We start from the raw sequence: 17,136 nt of genomic DNA, 5'->3' as shown, positions 1-17,136 counted from the left end.
CTCATTGTCAAGAGTCTCAAACAAACGTATCACCAGAGACAGAGGAAGGAACGGAACACGTTAAGGCAGAGGCCAGACGTCTTCTCCTCTGAGCAAAAGCTAGTGCCTCGTCCTTTATATTCTACCAGCTAAGAGAAGAGAGCTACGTCGAGAAGCGCTTGGGAAGAAAAGCCGTTAAGCACTGTGGACTTTTAGGCAGAGGGTCCCTAAACTAGCTTCTAAGAGCTCTTTAGGGGCCTCAGTGACATAAAAATCTCGGGTGGGCACATGCTCTTTTTAAAGACTGAGAAACGGTCACTTTTTTGTCTCAGAACGTCGCAACAGTACACGCGACCACCTTCCCCGCTTTCGGTGAACCCCAGAACTTGGGAGCTCCCCCAGGAAGAGCTGCGGTTTTCCCTTCCGGCCCCACCGCAGCGAACCCAAAGCACGAATCCAAGAGAATGGAGACCGATCGAGCGGATTCCAACAGAGGAATCTGGCGGGCGGCGAAATTCTCCAAGAAGCGGAAAAGATGCGGGAGACTTCTCACTCTATCCAATCAGATGAGAGGAAATCTTGGCACACCCCCTTTCCGCCAACAAATCATCACCTAGCTCGATGGGTCCGGCCCACTGACACCGGGAAAACGCCTTTTAAATTTTATTAGTGTAGCTTTTCCCCCCACCGTCATTCTAGACCTTTCCACAGAATGCGGTCAGAAAAGGAGAACTGGATGTAACAATTCCAAAGCTGGTCAGTATTGCGGTGAGAAGCGAAACCACAGACCTCTTCATCAAAACAGTGATACTGGGAGGGACAGGGAAAGGGAAAGGAAAGAGTTCCGGAGAGAAAACTACAACTCCCAAGGGCCCTTGCGCTGACTCGGCGCACCCTGGGCTAGAGGGCGGGCCGCCGTATGAAGACGGCGGAGGGTCACGAGGCTCCTCTCGGACTTCCTGAAGTGGGCGGGACTTGAGGTGGGCGGGGTGGCGGCCACCCCGGCCCTCGCGCTTTGTGTCCTCCTCCCTCGGGCTCAGCCGCCGGAGACGTTGGAGGGGGCGTGGCCAGCGCGGAGGCTGGTGGGGGCGCGAGCGCCGCGGGACGTGGGTGACGCGGCTCCTTCCAGCTCAGCGGTGTGTGAGGTGTCGCGGCCCCGCCGGCGATTGGTTGTTGAGAGGCGAGTACGCAGCGGCCGTTGGTCGCCGGCAGCACGGAGCGAGAGCCGGGGCGGGCGGGGGGGATATGGGGCGGCAGCGGCGAAGGCGGCTGGAGGAGGCGGGCGCGGACGGGCCGGCGGCCGCGGCAGCAGCGGCAGTCCACCGAGTCCTCCTCTGAAGCGCCCCCGTCGGCGCCGCTGTGGGCCCCTGCGAGGGGGCGGCCGGCGCGCGAGCCGCTCAGGAGCCGCTCCTCCGGCTCCGCAGCCCTTCGGACGCTCGGTCCCATCCTCGCTCTCCTGCTCCGGCTCCTCCATCTTGGCCTCGGCAGTGGCAGCTGCCGGGAGGATGTGCCGCCTTCTGGCAGGGGGAAGAAGGAGGAGAAGATGAAGAAGTACCGGCGGGCCTTGGCCCTGGTCTCCTGCGTCTCTCTGTGTTCCCTGGTCTGGTGAGTAGCCCCGACCACACGGGAGTTTCCCGTGAGGGGAGAGGGGTCAGGGAGCGGCCCGGGTCACACCCCCAGATCTTCCCGGCTTTGGGATGCGGGTCTCCAGGGCCCCTGTGAAGCGACAGACGGGATACTCCGTGACTCTCCCGCGGGCTGGCCTGGCAGCGCTGTGTGCGGAGCTTTTCACGGCGCGTTCGGGAGTTACAGCAACCAAGTGGCAGAGGAAGGCGCCTGGGTGCCTTTGTACCCAGTTGACCCTGGCCCTTGGCGGTGGTGGGGTGCTTGGGTGGTGTTCAGATAGAGGCTGGGTTGAGTTGCTCAGGCTTAGGACCAGCCACTTGTTTTCCCGGTGTGCTGAGGGCATAAAGCGTGTCGGCTGGGAGGTGTTCCCGACGGGCGATTTTACAAACGTGACTTGTCGTGAAGGTGAGTAATGTACAAGCAGTAGTAGTTCTCCTGACCCTTTCCTCTTTAGCCTCCGCTACACTTGGGGTTGCTGTTCTTGGAAACTTTTGGGGGCTTTCTGACGCGCTTTTTCAAGGGGTAGATGATAAGCTGTTTCGTAGAGAGTGTCTTAGGTGTAGTGTGTACAGGGGTTTCTGGTAGTGTGGCTTGGATAATGTCCTTTAGTAATGGAAGGATTTTTAGTCCTGCATTTTGAAGGCGGGAAGAGTGCTTTGTCTACAAGTTTATGGAGTTTCTGTTAATCCTTCGCACATTTGGGGGCTTTTTTTGGAGGAGCAGAGAAAGCTTGTCAGTCAGAGGATCGCTACCATTCTGCCCTCCGAGGGAATTTCTTCAGAGATGTGTGACATTTGCTGACTGAAAAGTTGCTTCTTCAGTCAAAGTAATTTGCTGTTATATTAAAACATCTAGATAAACTGTTTCTTGTTTAGCTTATTTCTGCAAAACACTAACCGTTTTTTCATTTTTGTGGGTGCCTAATGGATTCCAAAGACACCAAAGTTGTAGAGTTGTTGCTCACAGAAAATAATACGTAAATAAGAAGAAAAGAAAACACTCGCCTGGCTGAAGAATTTTGATTGGCAGATTGATAGACGTTTTAGAGAAAAAGAAATTTGGCCTCTTGACATTCACTTCCAACCCTGTAATTAGACCAATGTTATCTCACCTTCTACTTTTTAGTCATCATGTTGGGTACCAAGAAGTGCATGTAGGAGATGAGTCCACTCACCTCATTTTAAATTTAAATTTGTACGTGAGGTACGGAACCTTGTATTCATATCCACTTCTTTCTGGGGGCTGCTTAGTTGTTTGTAGGTTATGTATCTTTTTTTCTTTCCTCTTTCTACTTGATCTTGCCAATCTTTAGACCATGTTATTCCTCATCACTTTCTGAAATGGTTGATAGGGCAAAGAGGTTACACTTTTCAAGTTTAAAACACACCAGGATCCCTGATTTTTTTTAGATGAAATATACTTGAGGTATAACATTGTATAAATTTCAGGTGTACAACATGTTGATTTGATACATTTACATATTGTAATATGATTACCCTTGTAGCAATAGTTAGCACCTCTCTCACGTCACATAATCATTTCTTTTTGTGGTGGGAACAATTAAGATCTAGTCTCTTAGCAGGTTGATAATTATTACACAATAGTGTTGTCTATACTTACTATACGGTGATCTCCAGGACTAACTTATCTACCAGTTTCAAGTTTCTACCCTTAAACATAACTAAAAAAAAATTAATTGGCTGCTGGCAATGAAATCAGGCATTACAGTGTGGCTTTTAAAATCATTTGCCTATTTAAATTAACTGTGCTTCTATTACTGTGTTTAATTTCTGGCTGTCATTTGCTTAAGCTAACCTCTATGATTTTTCAACTTTATTCATTAGAAATAGTGGGGAGATCATGACCTGTTAGGGGGAAAAAAATGGTCAGCCTAGTATTGAAAATAATAGTCATAAAGTTCTGTAAAGTTTGTTGACTTTCACAGTGAAAAATGGATGTTGAGGGTTTAATAGTGCAAAGTTTAAGAAACTATTGGGTTAGTTTGCTTTGAGATTTGTTTGCACTGCTGAATTTAAAGATATTTTAATTGTTCTTTACTGAAGCCATGGAAAGGCATTAAAGTAGGATATTGAGGCTTGAGAATTTTTTGGAAGGGTGACGATGAGATAGAAGAGGAGTGGTGTGTAGTGTGATTGGCAAAGAATATGTTGTGTGTTTTGAGACTCTTCTTCCTTGGGAAATTGGAATAATAAAATTATGTCATTGACTCATCTGGAGATCTAACTCTTGGTACAGTCTGGTCTGTTAGGTCATTTCTCAACATCTCCATTCTCCCTTAGCCTAATGCCATTGTAGGATTCGACAAGTTTTGTAAAAGAGTTATTTTTGTCTTTGTCATTTATAAAGTGTTCCAACATTTTGTGATCCATTTTTTCTGAATTTTGTAATCCCCTTATTTTTACTGTCACATATTTATCGATCCTAATTATGTCTCCCCTCTTCTTTTGTCTTTCGAGCCCGGAGTCCTAACCTTAGATTACTTTCACAGAAGACCCACCCTATCCTTCTTATTATTCATTCTGGTTGCTGTTTTTCCTTTTGCATACTTTCTGTGATTCTTTATCAAATACTCCAGAGTATTTTAGGTACAAATGTACTATAGCTGCATCAAGAATAATTATGATAGCTATTATTTATTGTCAGCTATCTCTTTGTCAAGCCTGTGGTGTACTTTACACATTTTAGCACTTTTAATGTTCACAACAACCCTATGAATATTATTACATTTTATAGTTGAGGAAGTAGAGAAGTAACTTGGCTAAGGTAAAGCAGCTATTAAGTTCTGGAGCTTGGATTTGAACCTAGGCCGCCTGATTCGTAGGATCCTGACTGTTGAAATCCTTTGACTGTAGGTCAGGAAGCCTATATTTTGGATGTGACTCCATCACTTACTAGCCTTGCGTCCTTGGACATGTTTTGTAATTTCTTTGAACTTTATTTCTTATTTCTTAAAAGTGAGAAACATTCCTTCACACAGGGTTGTTAGGAGGAAAACATAAGATAGTATATATAGTAGATCTTTGTAAAATAGTAAGGGTACGTTATCTATATATTTCATCATAAAATCATTCAACAAAGTTTATTCTCATGTTCATTACGTACCAGATGTTGTTACGGGCATTGAAAACCTGAAAATAGGGTGACCAGCTTATCCTGGTTTTAGCGGTGAAAGTCCTAAGTCCCAGGAATCCCCTGTGTTAGTTTCCTATTGCTGCTGTAACAAGTTACCAAAAATTTAGTGGCTTTAAACAATGCACATTTATTTTCTTATAGTTTTGGGGGTCACAAGTCCAAAATAAGTCTTAACTGGGCTAAAATCAAGGTGTCAGCAGGCCTGGTTCTTTCTTGAGACTCTAAGGGGAAGAGTCTGCTTCTTGACCTTTTCAGCTTCTAAGGGCTGCTTGCATTCTGTGGCTCCTTCCTCCGGTCATTCCAACCTCTTGCTTCAGTCCTCACATCTACTAATGACTGATGCTCCTGCCTCCTTTTACAAGGACTCTCGTGATTGCATTGGGCACACCCAGACAATCCAAGATTATCTCCCTGTCTCAGATTCCTTAATTTATCACATCTGCAGAGACCTTTTTACCATGTAAGGCAACATATTTTGAAATTAGGACTCTGACATCTCTGGGGGGCCGTTATGCAGCCTAACATACCCCCCCAACCTTGATCCTGGCAAACTAGGAAGATTGATGACCACCCTAAAGCGGAAAAAAAAAAGTTGATCAGTGCCTTAAGTGGTGGATATTCAAATTTTTTTGTGGCTACCCATCAGAAAAACATTGTGCATGCACCTTTAATGTGTAATTAATTGCTTATAAGATTTTTTTACATGTGCAAATATGGTATTAGTATATTAGTATACTAATAACATTAATGTACATAATAAATTACACAAATTAGATGATTAAGAAAAATGAGAGAGAAACAATCTGATACTTTCTGTTAACAGACCATTTTGTTCTTATTTCAAAAGTGATAATTTGGCAGAGGTGTGTGATTGACTGACTAGATTATTTTACATCATAATGTGAATGAAAAATAGCTTGTACTTAGCCCTGCTATTTTCTTGTTGGCTTGTGCTTGCATTACTGTTATCTTTGCAGTCTTTGCAGGAATTTTTTCAAAGCTACTTCTCCATGTTGTGAGAAGCAGTTTAGTTAAAACTAAATAATATAATTCCTAAATCTGCTTCATTGGGCACATCTAAACTGCAGTGCATCACAGTGTGGTGGAAGGAAAGCCCACTGTCTGTGAAACTTCCATTCTTTCCTCGGGTTTCTGGCTATGTAGTCTCTGCTGTTATGACCAACTGACCTTCAGATCAAGTGTGAATCCTTATACTAATCTTGGTAAAGCTAAATTAATTAAAAAATATACTTTATTTTTTGGATAAAATTTTAGGTTCATAGCAAAATGGAGCATAAGGTACAGAGATTACTTAATACCTGCTCTGCCCCCACACATGCATGGTTTCCTCCATTATCAGCATCCCTCACTAGAGTGGTTTAATCTATTTTTTAAGACAAAAAATCTTTTTTTTCTTCCTGAACCCCAAAGGATCATCTTGGAGAAGCTCATATATAGAGCTAATGAGAAGAGCCTGACATTTAAACAATTCTCATACGTTTGACAAATAGTTACCGAAAATAGCTTAAAAGGTCTTTAGAAACACGAAGGGAAGACTTTGCATTCTAGATATGGTCTATCACTAGCTGTGTCTCCTTGGACAGGTTATTTCTATGAGCCTCAGTTCTCATCCATAAAATGGTTTGCAGAATGGCTAGTTCAAGGTAGGAGAATTTTGTTTCAGGCAGAGGAAAGATTCCTGTTGGTTGGGAGAGATGGGAGTGGAGGTTAGACCCTTCAGATTTTGAAGGGACTTGATTATTGTGCAGGTGAACTCTGATTTTAACATGACAGAAGATGAGCCAGTGAATTAGTTTTAAATAGGAGAAACTAGAGAGTGAGGTCAGATTGATCTTTTAGTTAGATCACTAGGGGGTTAGAGTGGATTGGAAAGGACAGACTTTGGAGGCAGGGAGCGCTAAAGTGGTGGTCACACCAGAAGAGAGTTGATAGGTATCTAATTCAAGGTGGTCTGTTTTGTTGGCCTTTTTGGCCTTAGTAGTAGTTTTTCTGAGTATGTTACCCAGTTTTCATTGACTTAGGAGGTTTATTTCTTGGTTTGTAATTTTATCTGTGTGCTCTTTATTTTGCTTTTTCTCTGACAGTTTTGCTCATTTGTTAATATGCGTAAGTGAGCAGAAAAATAAGAAACCAATTTTTTTTGCTTATATTTTTATAAGCAGTATTTTTTTTTTCCTTTTTAAGATAATGATTAGAAATGTCCTTGAAAATCCCAACTCTGTCTTTCCTCTGGAGATTTTTTTTTCCTGTGTTTTGTTTCTATAACTTTTTAAAGACTCTAAGTCTACTTTTCTGAATCAATTAATAAATATTCAAAATAAGTAAAATAATAAAGTAACCCCTCTTCTCCAAATCATTTGATGACTTTTAAAAAAAAAAGTCTGTCTTGTCCTGGGGGTGTAATTATTCAGCATGATGATTGTAGATAATAATAAAAACTGTATTGTATATTTGAAAGTTGCTAAAAGAGTAGATCTTAAACATTCTCATCACAAGAATAAGATTTGTGCTAGTGATGATGGATGTCAGCTAAACTTTTGTGGTGATCATATCACACTAAATACAAGTATTGAATCATATTGTACACCTGAAACTAATATAATGTTTTATGCTAGTTGTGTCTCAGTAGAAAAAATAAAGTAGTCTTTCTTATGGAACTTTGTGTGAAAAACTTTGGGAAGAAAAGCTTATTTTTGCTCTGGGATATACATTCCAAAGAAAGTGTCTGGTACTTACAAGATATCTTGGTTTGTTAAAAACAGTGTCAGATCCCTTCAGACAAGTTAGATGAAGCCAGATTGCCTAAATAGGAAAAAGTCTGTGAAAGAAGGTGTACGATGTCTTTGTGTAAAAGTTGAACACTTGTGTCCAATAAAAATGTTGAATAATTTATTTATAATATCCTTTGGAATTATTTTTTAAAGAGCTGGATGTGTTTCACAATAACCTCTTAAGGTTATTAAACATTTGAGGATGTATTGGAAAGGATGCAAGAACTAGGGTTGGCAGACAATGAAAAAAACAAAAGATGCCAGCACCTAACTTACCTTTGAACATTGATTATTTCATTTTTCAGCTGTTCATGAACTCCTAAAATATTCTTTCACTTTTCTCAACAATCTTAATAGAGAAATGAGTCTATATATATAGCTAATATATTCTAGTGCTTATTAATGAAAGACAAATTTACTAAAAATTTAAGTGCTTTATTATTCTCTCAAGCCATCTTTAGGAAGAAACATTTATATGTTTGAAATACTTTAGTAAGAAACTACTCTCTGTTGGAAACATGTACATGTTGCAGACTGTATTTTAGTGCCAGGTGTATGTTACCTGTTTTGTTTTCAGGGCCATATTTTAAAGTAGTTTCAAAAATAAAATTGTACCTGTCTCAGGGGACCGGAGATTGCTTTTGAGTATTTGCAGTATAAGAATGTCAGTCCCTTGGGATACACTAGTTTCATAAATGCTGAGTTTTTTGAAAGAAATTTGTTTATATTTTAGGACTTAGTTTTTGTAATGAATCACTAGTTGAAATTAGTATATATTTTCCTTAAAAGTAACACCTAGCTTTTTTAGAAAATGTTTTGTAGTGTTAATATGGCTCATAAGTACTAAGCTTATTTTGTATTTCTTGTTATGGAGTATTTGAAATCGATAATAGAAAATGTGTAAAGTGCTTTGCTCATAGTAAGCCCTATTACATAAGTTCTCATTCACTCATTCTGGCTACTTTGGCAGAAGTAGGATCCTAGGCTGAGGTATCAGTTTAGAAATAGAAACCCATACCTTTGTTCAAAATATCAGTATTATTTGGTTGCCAACAATGTATTTGGTATGGTGCTGAAGAAGCAAGAGACTTGAGCTCTGCCCTCAGGAGTATACAAGCTGGTTGTCAAAATATGGATCGGTAGTGGTGTAGTGGAAAGGGCATGAAACTGAGTTAGAGCTTGATTGTAATCCTTTCTTTTCAGAATTAACAGCGAACATTTATTGGGTACTTATTTCTGTTCTAAGTGCTTTATATACACTAATTAATTTTGTCATTATTAAACTCTTTTCATATAGAGACTAAGAAAGGCACAAAGAAATCAGCCAGTTTGCCTAAATTCTCAGTAAGCAATGAGCAGGAATTTAAGTAGCCTGAGTCTCAGCCTGTGCTCTTAACCACCAACCTATGCTGCCTATATAGGCTGGTAGGTGGCCTTAGGCAAATTTCTCTACCTTTTTTTGCTTTGTCAATTTTTTAATCTACAAAATGGAGCTGACTGGATTGGCTCAACAAGGAATGAATATTAGAATTATTCATGAAGCTTTAAAAAAAGTACGTGTTTACTTTGGTAAGTTTAGGATATTCTTTTGTGCATTCCAGTTGTTACTACTAAATTGAATTCTGAGATTTTCCTTTCGTGCTTTTAACATCCTGAGATACCTGCTTTGAACATTAGTGAGCATAACAAAAAGCTGAATTATTAGATGCTTAAAGAAGGGAAAAACTGGACTGGAGTTGTCAAGGAAGACTTTTTTTTTTAATTAATTAATTTATTGGGTGCGTTGGGTCTTTGTTGCGGCTCTCTCTAGTTGCTGAGAGCGGGGGCTACTCTTCATTGTGGTGCACAGGCTCCTCATTGTAGTAGCTTCTCTTGTTGCAGAGCATAGGCTCTAGGCACGTGGACTTCAATAGTTGCGGCACACAGGCTCGATAGTTGCATGGGCTCTAGAGCACAGGCTCAATAGTTGTGGCGCACGGGCTTAGTTGCTCCGTGGCATGTGGAATCTTCCCAGAGCAGGGCTCGAACCTGTGTCCCCTGCATTGGCAAGCGGATTCTTAACCACTGCGCCACCTAGGAAGTCCAAGACTTGGTTTTAAGAGAAATGACATGTGTGGTTCATAAACTTTGCTTCTGTGGAATATAGGTGCTTCATGAACTGAACTAAGTTATACTGGTGCTGCTAATATGAATAGTGGCCTTTCTCTAGTTTGTGTGTCTGCTTAACTGCCTGCAGTGAGCAGATAGTACCTAATTGTCAGGAGAGATGAGAAAAAATTATGAGTAAAAGAGACGATGTATTTGATATAGGTGGAAGTGATAGTAAGCAGACAAGCTTGAGTGAAAGTAAAAGCTAAAGTCATCCCTTGGTGTCCATTGGGGATTGGTTTTAGGACTCCACCTCAGCTGCTCAAGTCTGTTATGTTAAATGGTGTAGTACACTCAGACCTCTGTATACCCAGATGTGGAACCCATGAATGTGGAGGGCTGAATGTATTCTGGAGATTGTGATGGGTTTTGCAAGTTAAACCAAGGAGGTGGGCAGTAAAGATCCAGCAAGAGAAGTGGTGTTTGGAGAGTGTTATTTTGACATCACTGTGCTAGATATATCTCAGAGGAGAAAGGCTGGAGGGATGAATACTAAATGAAAAGCAATTGGAATAGTTGAAGTGTTTCATAACAAGGACTTAACTTGGCAGTAGAAATGAATAGAGTGCATTGAGCAAAGATTTTGAGGACGTAAATAATCTGGTTTGGTGATAGGTTGGCAAGTTGGCAATGCAGTACAGTAGAAAGAGCATTGGGCTATGATTCAGAAGAGCTGGGTTTTAGTTTGCCTCTAACCAGCTTTTGGTCGTCAACACTGCCTTTCTGTCGTCCATCTCAATGTCAAGAGATGTTTACTGAGGCTTTTCTGTGTGCTGCCTTCTGTGCAGTATTCTGGTGGACAAAACAGACAAAGTAGCTGCTTTCCTGGAGCCACTGTGGTTGAGAGAATAAATTCTAGGGTCTAAAATGATGAATCTGTGAAGTAAAGTTCAAAGAGGGCAGTTATTATTTTTCCTTTTAACTTGGACAGCTAGAGGAATTGGGTGTTAAAATAGAATTGGAAGAGTTGCAAAGAGTTTTAAAGGAGAAGGATCTGTTCGTTGAAGTGAGTAGAATATCCTAGTGGAGATGATAAATAGGCATTTAAATGCAGACTTCAGTGAAGATGAGATTTGGGCTGGAGCTCTCCTCATAGAGGGATCATTTTTGAAACAGAACCTTTGAATATAGAGTTTCTGCAGATACTTAGAACAAACAAAGGTGACAAACAAAGTAAAACTCTGAAAGGAAGGCGGAAACTAGGGAAGGGGGAAAGAGTTAAGGAGGTCATTTGAGTGGTCAGCAATATAAAAGTCTCAGCCTGAAAAGCTTGAAAATTGAGAAAAAGGGCCTTGTTTTCAAAAGACAGAGGTGATTGATAAGCATTTATGAGTGGAAATAGAAGATATTTGGGGAGTGGTAAGTGTTTGGCAGCCAGAAGGGATACAAGAGGCTGGAGTGGCCTCATACTTGTATACTTCAAACCATTCAACCCACTTTGATTTGAGGTCAGTTTAATCCAGGGATACTAAGTGTTTTCTGCAAGGGACTTGAGCGTCTGTGGATTTTGGTATCTGCAGAGGGTCCTGGAACCAAGATACCTAGGCACAACTGTTTACATCACTCTGGAATTTGCTAAATGAAAGAAGGACAGTAGCTGATAACAGCTGCTAACATTTGAGTGCATAGTCTATGCCAGGCTAAGCATTGCACATGCATTATTTCATTTTCCCATTTTACAGTGTTCATATTGAGACATTATTAGGATTGGATTGATCATACTCAGTTTATGCTACATTCTGTATGGGTTCCCTTTTCTTCTCCATTTTACATCATTACTCTTCATTTTCACTCCTATCTCCCCCACGTTAGGCATTTACTCTGGAATATTTGATGTGTTTTTCCAGTCGACCTTCATTTATTTACTTAGATTTGTGTTTTCTTCCAAAATAATATTTTGTTTATATATTTTAAAATTTACATACATGGTATAATGCTACTAATCTCATTCTTTTTCCTACTTTTTTCCACTTAACACTTTTTAAAAAACTTGTGTTAGTTACTAGAATCGTCATGAAGTGAATTCTGAGTAGTTAATGATGTGGCAGATGCCTCAGGAAGACCTGATGTCATTTATTCATTCATTCAACAGATATTTATTGAGCCCTTTGTGTGTAGCCTGCTTCTAAAGAGACTTTATGCCAACAAATGCATTTGGGAGTATTCTGTTCCAGTTGCTTGTCTTTTGCTATCCCAGTACTATAGACTAATTAGAGTGATTTTGTCTTAATTATCTGGCAAGGTGAACTACTTGCCTTGGCTTTTTTTTAAAATATAGTTACTCTTAGACCAGTTTTTCCATATCATATTTAGAACATTAGGATCCTTCAGGTTTTTTTTTGTTGTCGCTGGGTTTTTGTTTGTTTTATCTTTAGGATTTTCTTTTTTTTTAATTTTTATTTTTATTGGAGTATAGTAGATTTACCATGTTGTGTTAATTTCAGGTGTACAGCAAAGTGATTCAGTTATACATATACATATATTTATTCTTTTTCAGATTCTTTTCCCATATAGGTTATTACACGGTATTGAGTAGAGTTCCCTGTGCTATACAGTAAGGATCCTTCAGGTATTTTGATAGGAGTTATATTCGAGTGGTGAATTACTTTGGGGAGAATTGCTGTCTTTACTTTGCTGTCAGCAGCATTCCATCCACGAACATACTAGATCTTCATTTATTTGTCTTTTCATTTTATGGTCATTATTAGAGTTAACAGTTTTTCTCTATAAATGGTTGTGTAATTTTTAAGGTTAATTTCTAAATTATTTTATAATTTTTGTTATTGCTAATAGTTTATTTTCTATTTCGTTATTGCTGGGGAGGAAAATATTGACTTTTTTGCTTCTCATATTTTTAAATTGACATAATTTAGATACAGTGAAATGCACATGTTATCAACTGTATAGTTAAATCAGGTTTGACAAATGCGTACATCTGTGTAACTCACACCCCATGAAGTTACCGAACATTTCTCATGTCTGTGAAGAATTCCCTGAAGCAACCAGTGATTTGATTTCTATCACCATGGATTAGTTTTGCTAATTCTGGAACTTTATGTAAATGGAATTATACAGTATTTATTCTTGTGTCTGGCTTCTTTCACTCAGTGTAATGTTTCCAAGATTTATCTATCTTGATTCATTCATTAGTAATTCATTGCTTTTTATTTTTTTTAACATACAATAAACTGCATATATTTAGAGTGAACAGTTTGGTACCCCAGTCTCCCAGTTCATTCCCCACCAAGGCTTCTTGCTTTCCCCACTTGGTGTCCATATGTTTGTTCTCTACACCTGGGTCTCTATTTCTGCCTTGCAAACTGGTTGATTTGTACCATTTTTCTGTATTCTGCATATATGTGTTAATATATGATATTTGTTTTTCTCTTTCTGACTCACTTTACTCTGTATGACAGTCTCTAGGTCCATCCATGTCTCTACAAATGTCCCAATTTCATTCCTTTTTACAGCCGAGTGATATTCTGTTATATGTATGTACCACATCTTTTTTATCCATTCATCTGTTGATGGACATTTAGGTTGTTTCCATGACCTTGCTACTGTAAATAATGCTGCAATGTGTTCTTCCTTTGTTTTCCTCTAGGAGTTTTATAGTGTCTGGCCTTACGTTTAGGTCTTTAATCCATTTTGAGTTTATTTTTGTGTATGGTGTTAGGGAGTGTTCTGACTTCATTCTTTTACATGTAGCTGTCCAGTTTTCCCAGCACCACTTATTAAAGAGGCTGCCTTTTCTCCATTGTATATCCTTGTCTCTTTTGTCATAGATTAGTTGACCATAGTTTATCTTTGGGCTTTCTATCCAGTTCCATTGATTTATATTTCTGTTTTTGTGCCAGTGCCATACTGTCTTGATCACTGTAGCCTTGTAGTATAGTTTGAAGTCAGGAAGCCTAATTCCACCAACTCTGTCTTTTCTTCTCAAGATTGCTTTGGCTATTCCAGGTCTTTTGCATTTCCATACAAATCGTAAAATTTCTTGTTCTAGTTCTGTGAAAAATGCCATTGGTAATTTGATAGGGATTGCATTGAATCTGTAAATTGCTTCGGGTATCATAGTCATTTTCACAATGTTGATTCTTCCAATCCAAGAACATAGTGTATCTCTCCATCTGTTTGTGTCATCTTTGATTTCTTTCATTAGTGTTTTATAGTTTTCTGAGTACAGGTCTTTTACCTCCTTAGTTAGGTTTATTCCTAGGTATTTTATTCTTTTTGTTGCAATGGTGAATGGGATTGTTTCCTTAATTTCTCTTTCTGATCTTTCATTGTTAGTGTATAGAAATGCAAGAGATTTCTGTGTGTTAATGTTGTATCCTGCAACTTTACCAAATTCATTGATTAGCTCAAGTAGTTTTCTGGTGGCATCTTTAGAGTTTTCTATGTGTAGTATCATGTCATCTGCGAACAGTGACAGTTTTACTACTTCTTTTCCAATTTGGATTCCTTTTCTTTTTCTTCTCTGATTGCTGTGGCGAGGACTTCCAAAACTATGTTGAATAGTAGTGGTGAGAGTGGACATCCTTGTCTTGTTCCTGATCTTAGAGGGAATGCTTGCAGTTTTTCACCATTGAGAATGATGTTTGCTGTGGGTTTGTCATATATGGCCTTTCTTATGTTGAGGTAGGTTCCCTCTATGCCCACCCTCTGGAGAGTTTTTATCATAAATGGGTGTTGAATTTTGTCAAAAGTTTTTTCTGCATCTGTTGAGATGATCATGTGGTTTTTATCCTTCAATTTGTTATGTGGTGTATCATATTGATTGATTTGCATATATTGAAGAATCCTTGCATTCCAGGGATAAACCCCACTTGATCATGGTGTATGATCCTTTTAATGTGTTGTTGGATTCTGTTTGCTGATATTTTGTTGAGGATTTTTGCATCTAAATTCATCAGTGATATTGGTCTGTAATTTTCTTTTTTGTAGTATCTTTGTCTGGTTTTGGTATCAGGGTGATGGTGGCCTCATAGAATGCGTTTGTGAGTGTTCCTTCCTCCGCAATTTTTGGAAGAGTTTGAGAAGGACGGGTGTTAGCGCTTCTCTGAATGTTTGATAGAATTCACCTGTGAATCCATCTGGTCCTGGACTTTTGTTTGTTGGAAGATTTTTAATCACAGTTTCAATTTCATTCCTTGTGATTGGTCTGTTTATATTTTCTATGTCTTCCTGATTCAGTCTTGAAGGTTATACCTTTCTAAGAATCTCTCCATTTCATCCAAGGTTTCCATTTTATTGGCATATAGTTGCTTGTAGTAGTCTGTTATGATCCTTTTTATTTCTGTTGTAACTTCTCCTGTTTCATTTCTAATTTTATTGATTTGAGTCCTCTCCGTCTTTTTCTTGATGAGTCTTGCTAGAGGTTTATCGATTTTATTTATCTTCTCAAAGAACCAGCTTTTGGTTTTATTGATTTTTGCTATTGTTTTGTTTCTATTTCATTTATTTCTGCTCTAATCTTTATGATTTCTCTCCGTCTGCTAACTTTGGGTTTTGTTTGTTCTTCTTTCTCTAGTTTCTTTAGCTGTAAAGTTAGATTGTTTATTTGGGATTTTTCTTGTTTTTTGAGGTAGGATTGTATTGCTATAAACTTCCCTCTTAGAACTGCTTTTGCTGAATCCCATAGGTTTTGGATCATTGTGTTTTCATTGTTATTTGTCTCTAGGTATTTTTGGATTTCCTCTGTGATTTCTTCAGTGATCTCTTGGTTATTTAGTAGCATATTGTTTAGCCTCCTTGTGTTTGTGTTCTTTTACAGTTTTTTTCCTGTAATTGATTTCTAATCTCATAGTGCTGTGGTCAGAAAGGATGCTTGATACAGTTTCAATTTTCTTAAATTTACCAAGGCTTGATTTGTGACCCAAAATATGATCTGTCCTGAAGAATGTTCCATGTGCACTTGAGAAGAACGTGTAATCTGTTGTTTTTGGATGTAATGTCCTATAGATATCTATTAAATCCAGCTGACGTATTGTGTCATTTAAAGCTTGTGTTTCCTTATTAATTTTCTGTGTGGATGATCTGTCCATTGGTGCAAGTGGGGTGTTAAAGTCCCCTACTATTATTGTGTTGCTGTCAGTTTCCTTTTTCATAGTTGTTAGCATTTGCCTTATGTATTGAGGTGCTCCTATATTGGGTGCGTATGTATTTATAATTGTTATCTCCTCTTCTTGGATTGATCCCTTGGTCTTTATGTAGTGTCCTTTCTTGTCTCTTGTAACCTTTTTCATTTTAAAGTCTATTTTATCTGATATGAATATTGCTACTCCAGCTTTCTTTTGATTTCCATTTGCATGGAATATCTTTTTCCATCCCCTCACTTTCAGTCTGTATTTGTCCCTAGGTCTGAATTGGGTCTCAGTAATTCATTACTTTTTATTGTGAGAAGTAGTGCATTGTATGTATATACTACAGTTTGTTTACATTCTCCTGTTGTTGAACATCTGGGCTGCTTCCAGTTTTTGGCATTAAGAGTAAAAGCTACTGGGGACATTTTTGTGCACACAGTTTTCATTTCTCTTAAGAAGTACCTAAAAGTGGAATTGCAAGTGCTGAAACAAATGGGTATTGTATGCTTCTGAATATAATACTCTGAGAAAGACACAACATCACTTATGAAGGATTCCAGCCAGGAATATATAACCTGAATCTAGTCATGACGAACCATCAGACAGACTTCAAAAAGGGATCATATTATTTAAAAATAAAAGGACTGTGTCCTTCAAAAGTGTTAGTGCCATATAAGATAAAGGCCAAAAACGATTCCAGGTTAAAGGAGGCTGAAGACACATAAAAAATGCAGGACATGATCTCAGACTCAATTCTGTACTTGAGGTGGGGAGAGGGGGAATGCTGTAAGGACACTACTGGGGACATAGAGTATTGTGTCGATGTAACACTTACTGAGGTTGATAATAGTAACATGGTTGTGTAAGAGAATATTCTTATTCTGAAGAAATACGTACAGAAGATATTTAGAGATAAACTACACGGAGTGAGGAGAGAGGGAGGGCTATGTGTGTGCCATGAGCAAATGGCAGATGATGGAACCAATGGATCAAAGTGTTAACAGTAGGTTGATATGGGTATAAGGGTTTGTGGATGTTCTTTGTTCTATGTTGGCATTTCTTCTGGAAGTTTGAAATTATTTCCAAATAGAAAGTGGGAAAAAAAAAAAGAGTGGGATTTCCTTTTTCTCTGTGTAAGGTGTTGATTAATCCACTCAAATTTCTTTAATTATCATCAATTAACTCCAATTTTTGTATACTTTGTGCTAATTGTGCTATTTTTCTAGAAACATCCATCTCTCCTGAGTTTTCAAATATATTAGTTTATATAGCTGGTAATATTTTATAATTTTAAAAAATCTGTTTTGTCTGTGTTATTTCATGCATTTAGAACATAATTTGTTAACTCACAT

General features: G+C 38.8%; 1 protein-coding gene across 2 annotated transcripts in view; it reads left to right on the top strand.

Moving 5' to 3' along the window:
• The first annotated feature begins 1,372 nt into the window (after positions 1–1,372).
• The window catches only part of SUCO (SUN domain containing ossification factor), a 78,560-nt gene continuing 62,796 nt past the window's right edge, over positions 1,373–17,136 (top strand). For both annotated transcript variants that reach the window (XM_057727338.1, XM_057727339.1), the window contains exon 1: positions 1,373–1,584. In XM_057727338.1, coding sequence (XP_057583321.1) covers positions 1,523–1,584 — 62 coding nt within the window. In that variant the 5' untranslated portion in view covers positions 1,373–1,522. The remainder of the gene's footprint in view (positions 1,585–17,136) is intronic.

Source organism: Hippopotamus amphibius, chromosome 3, assembly GCF_030028045.1.
Source record: "Hippopotamus amphibius kiboko isolate mHipAmp2 chromosome 3, mHipAmp2.hap2, whole genome shotgun sequence".
Taxonomy (NCBI): domain Eukaryota; kingdom Metazoa; phylum Chordata; class Mammalia; order Artiodactyla; family Hippopotamidae; genus Hippopotamus; species Hippopotamus amphibius.
Note: the sequence above shows the minus strand (reverse complement) of the source record. Positions and strands in the feature narration are given on the sequence as shown.